Source organism: Haliaeetus albicilla, chromosome 8 (assembly GCF_947461875.1).
Source record: "Haliaeetus albicilla chromosome 8, bHalAlb1.1, whole genome shotgun sequence".
NCBI lineage: Eukaryota > Metazoa > Chordata > Aves > Accipitriformes > Accipitridae > Haliaeetus > Haliaeetus albicilla.
In genome coordinates this window covers 36,580,437-36,593,168 of record NC_091490.1, presented here as the reverse complement: position 1 = coordinate 36,593,168, position 12,732 = coordinate 36,580,437, and the positions used below count along the sequence as shown (strand labels likewise).

The 12,732-nt window shown below is 43.3% G+C and overlaps 1 protein-coding gene across 2 annotated transcripts; it reads right to left on the bottom strand.

The window, feature by feature from the left end:
• Positions 1-2,489: 2,489 nt before the first annotated feature.
• GORAB (golgin, RAB6 interacting) lies at positions 2,490-12,696 on the bottom strand. 2 transcript variants are annotated; one of them, XM_069789820.1, is made up of 5 exons: positions 12,550-12,696; positions 11,311-11,671; positions 8,792-8,893; positions 6,865-7,005; positions 2,490-4,262 (listed from the first exon to the last, which is right to left on the bottom strand). In XM_069789820.1, the coding sequence occupies exons 1-5, from the start codon at positions 12,611-12,613 to the stop codon at positions 3,791-3,793; spliced, it is 1,140 nt and encodes a 379-aa protein (XP_069645921.1). In that variant the 5' UTR covers positions 12,614-12,696; the 3' UTR covers positions 2,490-3,790. The 2 variants fall into 2 exon arrangements, with proteins under 2 accessions (XP_069645921.1, XP_069645922.1); XM_069789821.1 differs by having other exon boundaries at positions 11,323-11,671.
• Positions 12,697-12,732: the final 36 nt, after the last annotated feature.

The following is a 12,732-nucleotide window of genomic DNA, read 5'->3' as shown; positions in this document are numbered from 1 at the left end:
GCATATCACAGGGATTTTGATCCAAGTCTGAACCTTGACAAAAGTGTGTTAGGAACAGAAAGTCTATAGATCCTACTGTCCTAAGCAGAAAATGCAGAACGGAGGAAATCCCAGCATGGGAGGCAATTCGATAGTGCTCTGCCTCTTTGGCTCCAGAACTTCCCCAGGACAGGGTAACTGGGCCGTAAGCAATCCTTTCTAGCATGTTCTTAATACAGCTAGTCAGGAAACACAGTACCCCCAACCACTAGGCCAGTTGCTACTTTTCACTCTTACTAGTTTTTCCTCATTCAGTTTAGGCTCAAAGGGAAGACTCCACTGCATTGCAGAAGGTATTAGGAAGAAGAATGGCTAACAGAGAACTTGAGTCTCTCCCCAGACAGCTACCCTAAGCTGAAACCTCTTGAGCGCCCAACTTCATCTGGCTGGATATACAATCAGATTGGGGATTGTCCAAGTGTTTTACACCACACACTAGACATCCATGGGAACCCCAGGCTGAGCCATGACCATCTGTGCTCATTTAAACATTTCTTGACAGAGGAGGGAGTGTTAATCCCAACATCCTGGCCAAACTGCAACATGGGCAATTATATTGTGCTTTGTAATATTCACACAGTGGTATATATCGGTGTTTTCCACTTCTTCCCATAATGGCAATGCAGTGGGCCAACACCGAAACAGCTACATTGCCACAGGAAAATGCAAGTCCCCTGTGATGAGCCCTGCAGTTACTGTCGGATGTCATGCATTGCTCTATTTTCACTGCCATGGGTGTTCAACCCCAGCATGCTTCACATTCAGACTTCTACCTCTAACCGCAAGAGGCTCTCACTTAAAAATCTGCCCACTCATTCCTGATCTATACTGAACCTCTAATTTTTCCATTTTTCTGAAGATACATGACATGCTAGCTGAGTGGACAGCACACCTGCCTTCACTGCACTCCAGTGACAGCAGAGTCAAACGTAAGATGCATCAGCAACTACAAAGGTAGAAGTGGCTTTTGCTTGAAGAGCCTCAATTCCAACTGTTCTCTTTCCTTCAAGGAAAAACAAGGAGAAAACCCAACTCTTTTGTTGCACCAAAATCATATCCTGGCATTTCTGACCAGCACACATGTTGTTACAATTACGACTGGACTGCTTGGCTCCGGCATAGGGGGACTGTTAAACCGGCACACTGGCACCCATCAAAACATTTGCGAACTTCCAAAGTGGAACTGACACCATGGTAGTGGTTTATATCACACGTCAGAGAAAGGCTTCATAACTCAGATCAAACAATTTAACTCTTGAGCTCCCTGTCTAGAGAGAGCAACTAAATGCTAGGCTGCCTATTGTTATTTCATATGGCTGTTTCATGTGGCTTCCAGCCAGTTCACTTCATTTTGCAAGCTCAGACGTTAAAGACAGAACTGGCCAGAACTTCGATGAAGGACTTATAAGAGAACAGAAACTGCTGACTCTAACATCTTCCCTGTCAGGCAGAAACAGCACCAGCACTATCAGGATGGCACATGAGAATTTTTCAGCTTTTAAGTAATTTTGTTGGATATAAACTTACTCCCTTCTAGGCAACTCATATTCTTAAGCAGTTGTCAGAAAGATCTTTGGACTTACAATTTTTTGCCTTTTTTGGTTTGAGGAGTTCAAACAATAATCTTACCCGTGACAAAAAGGTGCAATTAGTAGGACTATCTTAACCACTTTTTAGCCTACTAGAGAACCACGAATTCTATGCAAAATGGTATGCATGTGCTTTCTGTAAATACCATTACAATTCAACTCTTCTGTCAGATGCTCTTCTGTATGTCCCCTGATGAGCTGAATAGAACTGTAATGAGGAACAGACCTATACACTAGGACTTAGAATCTCTTGAGGAGCAACTGGGGACAGCTGCAGAAGATGGAAACAAGAATGGTAGAATTAAATTATAATTACACTTACTGGTATCCAGTTTTGAAAACCATAATCAGGTTGCTACAAGCTGTCCTGCAACTGCAGATAGAGCAAAGGAAGTCAGTCACAATTTTCTCACAATACAATCAAATCTTCAGCTTTTAGGCCAGGTCTTCCAGCAAAATAACAAGGAATGCAGTGCATCAGCAACAACAGAGCAACGCTTCATACGTACCTCAAATGTTACTTTGGAGTTTTCTAACTTCAATCAGCTCTGATTATGACCAGCTTCTCTAGGAACAGATTTATCCCTCTTTCTCCTGTGTATGGGAGGCACCAGTAGAGATTTTCCACTGCTGCCTTGGGCCACACTTAGCTGAAAAGATTTCTGCCAAGCTGTATCCTGCCATGTCCTTACTTCATACATTTTTGTATTTTGGAACAGCCTTTTTTGAGGTTTTACTTTCACACAGCAGAAAGTTGCCAGAGGACATATCTGATTCTGTCATTTATCACCTCCTGTGGAAAAACAGTCTTGGATACATGTAATAGTATCAGATATCACAACTGAAAGTAAACACACTGCGTAGAAGATGCACCGATTTATTAATAGAATAAAAATGAAATGTAGTGACATGTTTTTCCACTATTAAAGCCATAAAGACAATCAGTGTCCCATTTATATACTTGATGGTGTCATTTCAGTAACTCATTCATAAACTCTGACTGACATGTTCAGGTCAGGTATTACAGAAACCATTTCCACAATGGAAGCAGCCTTCCTCTGTTACAAAGCGCCTAACTATGAATGCGGTCCCCACGGTTTGCAGCTGCAGTTGGTCTATGGGAGGTTTTCCTATGTCCTTAATTTTAATTCCTGAGACTTTCTCCACCTGGAATAGCTTTTTAAAGCCTTTCAACAGCAACAGCGAAAACCAGCTGAACTTCTTGTGGGGTACAAACCCGGTCTTCAGGCAAGAAAATGCACTGAATATTTAATGAAAATGGGCTCACTTCCAATATACTGTGGGGATTATTCATTACAAGATCCCTGGCTAATTATTGGAACTTTGAGGCAACTATGACAGAGAAAAATGTTTGTAATGGAACAGCTTTAATTGTTACACACTCTCTTTTGTGTGTTTCTACTTCTATGTCATATATTCTGCAATGTTTTAAACTGTAACCCATCATTTTTATTAAATCATAGCTGCTGTGATTTCATAGATAATAACGTTATCAATGTATAGCTTTGTGTGATCTAGCATTACCTGAAAGAAATAGGCAAAGTGATAAATAGTAAATACTACAACTGACTTTGCAATTTGCCTCAATATGTGAATTTCCTTTAAAGCAGGTACAGGAAAGAGTATCAGCTACGAAGACAATTAAAGTAAGCACTTGGGTTTCACAGGATTAACAACCGTTGAAAACTAATCCCTTATGGATGCAAAGGAAGACAAACATCCCATTGCAGTTGTCAGGGGACAGAATGTGTTCAGAAGCAGACTAAGTTGTGATGTTTTCTCCTGTAGATATGTCTCTCTTGCACGCTGCTTGGAACAGGTATCTGTGATATCAATATGCTGAAAGCCTTTGGAAAAACCCCGCTGTTCGCATCCAAGTACACTGTTTCAGGAAGATACAAAGCCCCATGAAGAGCTGGGCATTAGAACATGAACTTAAACCAGAATGGTGATGACAGATGGTGAACCCCAAATGGGAGTCTTGTGAAAAAAAGAGCCTTTAACATTTGAAAACAATATTAAAGGAAAAGAGAAATTAAGTGCATATTACTGGCACCGCAGAAGCCCAGATATAACATACAGCACGCAAGCCTGCAGAGAGTATATCATCCATAACCGGCTGACTTATCTGAATATAGTAGTCACGTACCAGAACAAGCTGGGGAGTTTCCTGGAGTCACATTTACTGCTTGAGTTTGGCTGTCCATATTGGAGAGGGATTTGGTACCAGAGTTTTGAGACTGAACCAACTGTTCAGAAATAGCAGGAGAACCGACAGCATGGTTAGCATGCTCACTCTCCCGTGCTGTAACACTGGGAGTGGGGTTTTCCTTAGCTGTCCCAGCATGACTGTGTGACTGGCTGGCTTGTCTCCCTGCTTCTGCCTCCTGCTGCTGCAGCATCCGCTCCACCTCTATCTCAAGTTCCAGATTTTCCTCATCTGCCTCCACTTCCAGCTGCTGCATTAACTCCTCCAGCTTCCTGGCCTTGCGGAGCTCATTCTGCTGTATGATCGTGCACAGGTGCTCCGTGAGGTGCTCCTTAATCTCCGTCTTGTGTTGGAGGTCCAGCTTGGCTGCCACATACTCCGACTCAGCCTTATCATACCGCTTCCTGCAAAATCATCATCATTTCTAGTGGGTTAATTCTCAAAGCACTTTACAATCTGACACATGGACAGATACTTTAAGCATCCCTGAAATGCAATGTGCTCTGCAATGCATTATGCCAGCTATTCACGACATGCTGATACATTAGTAAAAGGGAAGAAAATAAGTGTGAATTGATCAAATCTTCTCCTCTTGACACATTAGCCTCCACTGCTGCTGTATTCCAAGAGTTCATTTGCTCATCTGAAATCTACAGATTGAATCATGAACAAGCATTTTTACTGCCTGTTTTAAGATATGTATCACGAGCAGCAGAAAGAAACCATCAGAAATTGTAGTGGTTTCACACTTCTAGTGAACACCTATCTAGTGAACTGAAACACTGCAAAACACTTAATCCAACCATCCACTCAACAGATACAGATGCTACAATGGTGCTACACACATTTACGTTCGGATCTGGTCTAGAAGTGTACTCTTCTGGCCACCCATATATATGTTCAGAAAATCATGAGCAGCACAGATTGACACAGCATATGACATCAATAGTGATCACAACTTCTGCATGGCAACAGATGTAGAATTTTATTGTAAGCATCCCCCCGACACACACCTCCTGCCAATTTGCACTTCCTGTCATGACAAATATAGCAAAAAGGAAATATTCCAAATATTTATTGAGGTTAACACATCTGGGATATCTAGCACTTTAATGGTTGGTGTCCACATTAGTGATGCATCCTCCACTACATTCAGTGAATCTGTATATTAATTCTGATTTAATTAATAGAAAGATAGATGCAATCTTGCTCACCAGGAAAGGGAACATGCAAAAGCTTTTGCAGAATGACTACGCGATGTACCTTACAGAGCATTCATAAAACTAGTATTAGTAAGGTGGTTGAATAAAGAATCCAGCTGTTTTATAAAACCAGATTCAAATATCTGGTAAAACAAAGCAACAAAAAGGAGAGATCCTTTGCTTAGGGAAACAGGAAGAAATAAGACATAGAAAAGCCTTGCCAAATATGTTCCTTTATATAATAATCACAAAACTTTGATCCAGCTGTAAAGGCTGTGTCTGCAGTGGGCAGAAGATGCCTGCTTAAGTTTCCCTCACTAGAAAGTCAAGATTTCCTTGTGTCAGGTATCTGAAATGGAAGAACTAATGCTATGCTGAAAACTTCTGCACAGTTAAAACATTTGGGCTGAATTCACACATAATCTTCACAACATATTTACAAAAATTCCATTCCACAGCAATTGTCAAATGCCCCTAATTATGTATGTGCTCACGTCTATTTAATATCGCACTTTTTGACCCACTGAAATTATTTGTGTTTTAGCCCTAAAACGTAAGGCAAGAACTAAAAAATTGCTTAAAAAGGCACCACTTAATCAGTTTTGGCTCGTAATGCATAAAAACTACAACACTGGAAGTATCTAACTCACATTTCCAAATCCCTCCCTCAGAAAGACTTACTAAGTCATTAAGTATTTTGTAAAGTTATCCCCTTTGTCCTACCAGCATCCCCTTTTGTTATCTCCAATTAAAAACTACTTTCTAAATATCAGAGCCGCTTGTGTTATTAACCCTTGTGCCATTAACCATTTCAAATAGACACATTATTACAAAATTTTGTTAAAGAAATTCCCAGGAGCATTTAATGGTTTTAGAAACCAGACTTAAACCTAAAATACATTGAAATGTTTTTCCTCTTGAGGATATGAAATTCTGTATTCATATGCACTCAGCTACTGAAACTACAGTTAATCTTAACTATTTCAAATGATAATTACACAAAAGAAATCCTTATTTTTTAGCTACCACTGCTATTTTTTTAAAGACTAATTACCATGTTTATTGGCCTGTGGTCAACGTATAGCAGAAGTCATAAGGAGAAATACACATTTAACACATTGAATCGTGAACCAAAAACCGCAACCGAACAGTTCCATTTTATTAAACGGCTACATAAACGTGCTGATGTTTATCTACTGAAGTTGTGGTTTACCCACAACTAATAGGGTGTTCCGATTAATTTCTTGCATTTAAGGAACTCATCAGAACCAGAGTGATTAAAGGCATATTGTGAAGGGTGAAAGCTTGCTCTTTCCTTCAATTTTTGGTCCCAGTTCCAAAAGCACTTCAGCAGTATTATATGTTTTAAGTTTAATTGGTCCCATTGATTCCAACAAGACCAGAGCTGTCATCAACAAGCAAGTTTCCCTGAAAAGGACTTTAATTTTAGGACTTTTAAAAAAACTCTTTCCCCCTGAGAAGAAATAAACAACCTTGAAACAATAAAGCAGGGCTTACGGACAACTGCACAGTTAAAGCAGTAAGTATGTCTCGTGACAGCACAAAGCTGGAAAGCACAGTCTGCAGTCAGAAAACCTACTTCAGTTTCCAGATTCCAAGGGAAAAATTAGGAAATAAAAAGCATGCTTCTACCTCAAGATTTGAAAGCCCCCCCCAGACTGTCACCGCTTTAACTATACATTATTACAATGACATTAACTCCATTACTGCTTCAGTGACAGGAAGCAGCATTTTCTCCCTCCATTCAGGCAGGGCTATTCCCTGCTCCCTGTCTGTCGCTTACCGGGCATAGGAGTAGTCCAAGCTGGCCTGATCAATGCGGTTCCGCAGGATGCCAATGTCAGCAGATACCATGTCATCCAGAGCTTGTAACTCTTTCTGAATCCGTTTTAGTTTCACTGTTTCAGCTTGAGTTCTTTTGGATCTGCAAAAGGAAGATGCTTTTTTTTTTTCTTTTCAAGCCTCTCTTCTTGACATAATGGGCCCCATTTCATTTGCAGAGCAACTAACTTCCTTAAGAGCTATTCAGAAGGTTTCTCCTTTAGGATTTAAGACTTTTGATCTTTTTTAATATCCAGAGGGATCTAAAATGCCTGCTATTAAAAGACTACGGCAAAATTACGTAATGACTATAATCAAAGTGCCTAAAATGGATTGTGTTTCTTCACTGTGGAAACACACAAGAAGCTGCTGTATCTAAGTAGTTCTCAGTGTAAGGAAACAGGAAATGGCTTGGGGGGGAGCGAGAGGGGGAAGGGTACTTAGCCCTGCAAATATCCCCTTTCAAAGAAGCCCAGTTAGTAGGGGCCAAAAAGTCACCTAACCTAAGCTTGATTTCCATTTTGTAAAATTATTCCCAAAAGGCCTAGCCAAATCCCAATGAAGTCAATGGAAACTTTTACATCAAACACAAAGGATTTCAATCAAGCCTTATGTAACCTTTTTCAACTTAGCCTATTCATTCCTTAGTTCTGAAAACTAAATGTTGCTAAGGGCAGCAAGCGTTGATGGATTTCACTCCCAAGCAACCTTCAACAAGCTTTTACACCAGGTCACTTTACTGTCATTCACCACCACCAGCAAAGCCATGCTTTTCAGCCACTGCTTTACACCCCAAAGCAGGAACTTGATAGCAAGACTAGGTGTGTAGGCAGTGACACCATCTCTCATTAGACCAGCTAAAGCAGGTGGAGAGAAACAGACTCCTGTAGTATTGCTTAGAGCCTGAAGAAGGCCTTTGAACGTCAGACATAACTCCCTAGCTATCACCTTCCAAGTCCTCTTCTCTCCCCTCTGCTTCTAGAAGGAAGAACCCAGCCTGGTGGTCACACCCTCGTTTGCTGTCCTACAGTGACTCAGATCAAATCTACTTGTGTTTTATCTCTGCCGGGCAAAGCAAAACAAAATCTTCAGAACCTCAAAGAGAACGTTCTGCACAGTACCAGCTATGTTCACCTGTGCTACTCCAGAGCTTTGATGGGCAGACCATAATACATGTCTGGGAGAGCACTGTGACCGTGAAAGCTTTGCATCTCCTTCCTTGATCTAGTGTCATCAGCTGCTCCAACATACTTTCCTACAATCCCTGCCGTCCCCGTAGTCTTAAACTATCTTGGTGGACAACACTGTACAATGCCTTAAAGTCTGGTCACCTGAAGAGCAAGAGATAACATCTGTGAGAACCTGTGAATTTTTATAATTTCTAATCAGCCAGTGGTAAAACAGTACCTTCTTAAACTTAAAGTTGATCATCTTCTCTTTTCAACACTTTCACGTACTAGTAAGAGTCAAAAGCCCAAACAGAAGTAGCTATAATTTCCCTTCATAGGTTTGGAATCAAATAAGCTTTCCTTAAATCCAGTCAAAACAAATCAGGAACACAACAGGGATAGGCATCCAAGCACCCCAACTTCCAAACATGCCTTCACTAACAGGCACAAGGACTTCAGCTAATTCTTGAATTGTGTAATAAGTTTTCCATCTGCACACAGAGCTGCAGCTTTGGAAGTGTGAAAAGCTTAGTTGCAACTTCTTAGCCAGCACTTCTCATCAAAGGGAAATGTCGATCACAGCTGCTCACTTGTGGAGCAGTACATACAGAGCACAGAGAGGAGGAAAAAGTGAGACTTAAATAGAAGATGGGCAACTGGTTGCAGATGAAAAGTAATCCCTTCCTCAGCCTCAGTCCAGGCCGCAGCATAGCCCCTTACCTCTCAGCAATAGCTTTGGCCAGGAGTGCCTTCTTGCGTTTATTCTTCTCTTCTATCAGCCGCTGCTCTTGCTGGAGGATTTCCCATCGTGATTTTTCCTGCCTGCTCATTGACAAAAAGATCAAAATTAATAGAAGGTTCATATCTCTCCTTGTACCCCAAATGACACAAATATTCACCATCATATTTCCTGGAACAAACTAAAAGTGTCAAAGGAACAATAAGAAGGTTTCAGTTCTGAGGAAAGAAGAATCATCTGCAAGAAGTCATTCAGACCAATAAAACATTTCCAGATGAAATCTGCTGATCACAACAAAAATCTTCATAAACAAGTAAGCTGCTGGTTAATTCTGCTTTGCTGGAAGAAAGAGCATAGAGCACTTTTTCAGAAATGTATGGAATTTTTCATTTAAAGGATGTGCTTCCCCACTAGGTAGAAGCAGTTTCAAGTTTCTTACTGGCTGCTACAAGTCCCCATCTGTTCAGTCTGCCAACACAGCCTCTTTTTTGGAAATGTTTTTTCCATAAAAAGGATCCTTTCACAGGTCTGCTTTACAATACAGCCCCCAAACAATTAAACTGATACAAATGAAAGGCTGGTAAAAGTTACAATGAAAATGAGCCACAAGGAAGAACAAGAATTCACTTTCACCACTAGGAAGGAGTTATACAGGTACCATTTCCTGGGCTACATCTACTAAGAGATATAACCAGCCCCAGAGGATGGAAGGCAAAGTCTCAGGTGAGAGGGGACAACCTCTGTCAACACAACTGGGCAAGATTAAGGAGTAACAAAAACTGCTCTGCTGCTTTTCCACTCTGTTGTATTCTTCATGCCCTCTCTGAAGAAGTCTCAGCTTAAAAATAACTTAGCTTAAAAATACCCGAGTAACTCAGCCATGTTAATCTTAACAACCATTTCTGCACAAGAATATATCTTCAGACTTCTCCTCATCACCCTATTCCTAAAACGTCATATAGAGAAATATTTTTAATAAGATTTAAATTCAAGTGCACAGGCTGAGACGAGTTCAGCAGATTCAGGAGGTGATTGTTGCAGCTAAATGTCATTTCCTCCCCCCAGAGTGAAAAACTTCTCTGTAAACCTTGAGCTATCCTCCCCAGTCAAATACTGTCTGTACTTTTCACCACCAGGAAGGAGCTGAACAGCCAGTACTAGTGGTGAGCTGCACCCACAGGAGGAATTTGGCACTGCTTTTCAAAGTGCTGCTGTTCTCGTGAAGGGACAGCCATCTGCAGGTAGGTAATCCCAGCTAGGAGCCAGGCAGGTAAATGGCAGGCAGCATGGCCAGCAGCTGCAGCCTCTCAAGGCACATCTCTGCAAAACAAAAACTCCCAGATCCTTTTGAGTTTTGAATTTGAGTGGAGGGTGCTCCTCCACACAAGTGCTGCTGACTGCCACAGTCCTGCCTCTCCAGCAGGAAACACCTTCAGTCCCCTCTGAGATCCTACAGACAGATCTAACCAGAGATAGGGTCTGGCACACCACACTTGGAAAGCTGCTGATCCCTGTTCTGGGGGAACACAAATAATGCATGGAAGTTTGGTGGCCAGCTAGTGTTTGTTGGTTATATTGGGCAGAAAAGTTTGGACCTGCATAGGAACTCAAGGCTGGAGCAGCACTGTTAAAGCATTTAAAAAATAAACCATATGCCCTAGAAAAAGAATTAATCATTTTGCCCCTCACACTTTGCTTTGGCCGCTGAGGAAAAAATAAAGAAAACTAGCACTTGGATACAGATGGGAAAACAAACGTGAAGAGGTGAAAACAAGCAACTTCTCATATTGGAAATGCCTGCCCTCTCTAGCATTTAGACAGCAGCTTTCTTTTATAGGCTACTATCTGAATTCTGGATGATGAACTAAGTAATTGCCACATTCAGTCAGACTCCCAGGGAGCCAAGTTCACTACTTTTTCCTTTCTCCCTCTCACATGTATGTTTGATGCTTCTGAGGGAGACAGGCACCCCACTGTGGGCTGATGCACAGGATGAGAGCCTTGAGATTAGTATTATCTTGAATCATAAAAGCTAGAGAACTGCTTAAAACCTCACATTTTATCTCCTTACCAACACTTTTGGCATTAACAAATCTGCAGCAATATTGTAAAGGGGAACACAAAGTTACACAAATCACAGCGTATCTACTCCAAAAAGGGCTTTTTGTTGTGGCTGCTGACTTGTCTGCACAGCAGTATGGTGAGATTAAGTCTTCATAAACCATTAAGACAGTCCTGCAACTTGGGCGCTTTATGATGTACAGTCCCACTGCCATAGGAAATTATCTGATGACAGCACGGCGCATATCTGCAAGGATTACGCTACAGAATTTGGTCCTGAATCAGGCTGAACCCAACTAGAGATGAAAAACAAAGGTTCAATGCAGAGGAAGCAAACATGATCTCTCAAACCTTCCTATTAGATACAGAAAAGTTCACTTTACTTCACAACCAAAGAATGAATCAATACAAAATAATAAAACCCATCCTCTGATTTTACCGACTTACTAACAATTCCACTTTCTTTTTCTCCACTTTGGAGTTCGGCTTTGCAGGGCGGGTCTGGCCATTGTCACTGCCATTACAGGGATCTACCGGTGTCACTTCCTTCTGCTGGTCTCGGTTGTCATTTTGCTTTTCATCTACTGCTGAAGGAGGATGAGGCGGTGGCACGGGCTGCTGAGGATGACAAGGCTTGTGTTTTGGTACAGAAAGCAACTGCTCAGGAGGAACAGAGGCTGCTCCACCCTGCAGTCCCAGCTTTTGACATTGCTGCTGGAGGGCTTTTTCTCGTTGCAATTGCTTCCGACTTTTATTCACAGTGTGGGGGCGATGCTGCTGCTCCAAGGGTTCATACAAATCTATCAATGGATGAGAGGGAGAAACAGGATTAAAACCAAATCTTAAGAGCAAAGACAGACTCTGTGAATTAGCTTTTCCGGGCAAGCAAACTGGTGCAAAACCAACATAAGGAAAAGACACGCCAGGGTGTCAAGGGAAGGCAATGTGGGGGAAAACCCAGGAACCTGGGAATGTTTTGTTAGCCTAAAAATCGGGAGTTTTGAAGGATGTAAGCATCCGAAATGAGGACAGGGAGGAATAAGGGGCCTGGACTGTGGGACTAAAGGAGGAGCCATAGATAGGAGTGAGGCAACTCCTGAGGGACTCACGGAGAGAGAGATCTAGGGCTAAAAAAGGGTGCCAGGCAGCCTGGTGGGCAAACTGGGGGTTTGTAAAGTGAAGAATGGGGAAGAACAAGGTGACAGATGGGCAAAGAGGAGGCTGGAAACACGACCGGGCTAGCGGACAGGCAGATGTGGCTGCAGAACAAGGGGCTGGAGAGTCTGGAAATGTGACAAAGAAGTTGCGGGTGGAGAGACAGATGGGCTGGATGGGAGACTGAGGGGAGCAGTGAGAGATGGGGCCCGGACGGGAGGGGCCGAGGGACTGGCTGGGGGAAACGAGGGGCTGCCTGGAGAAGCTGACGTGTTTGATACGAGGATGGATCGGATGAGCTGAGAGGATGGACAGAGATGTGGACGCAGGGGGCTGAGGGCACGGGGAGGCTGAGGGGACGAAGGGATGTAGGTGCGGCTGCGGGGGCTGACGGGGTGCCGAGGGCCCGGAGGCTCCTCCGCGCCGCTCCCGGGCCCGCTGCCCCCCGCCAACCGGGGCGGGCGCTGCGGCCGGCCCGGTCCCGAGCCCCGGCCCCCGCCCAGAGCCCGGTCGCGGTCCGTACCTGGGCGCTGGCCCCGCAGGCGCCGCAGCTCCTCCTGCGAGAAGCCAGCCCAGGCCTCGGCCATGGCGCTTCCTTCCTCCTTCCGCTGACGGGGCGCCGCGGCAGGCAGGGCCCGAGGCTGCCCCGCCACCGCCGCCCGCTCGCCGCAGGCAAACGCCGCGGACAGCCCCGGCCGGCCGCGCC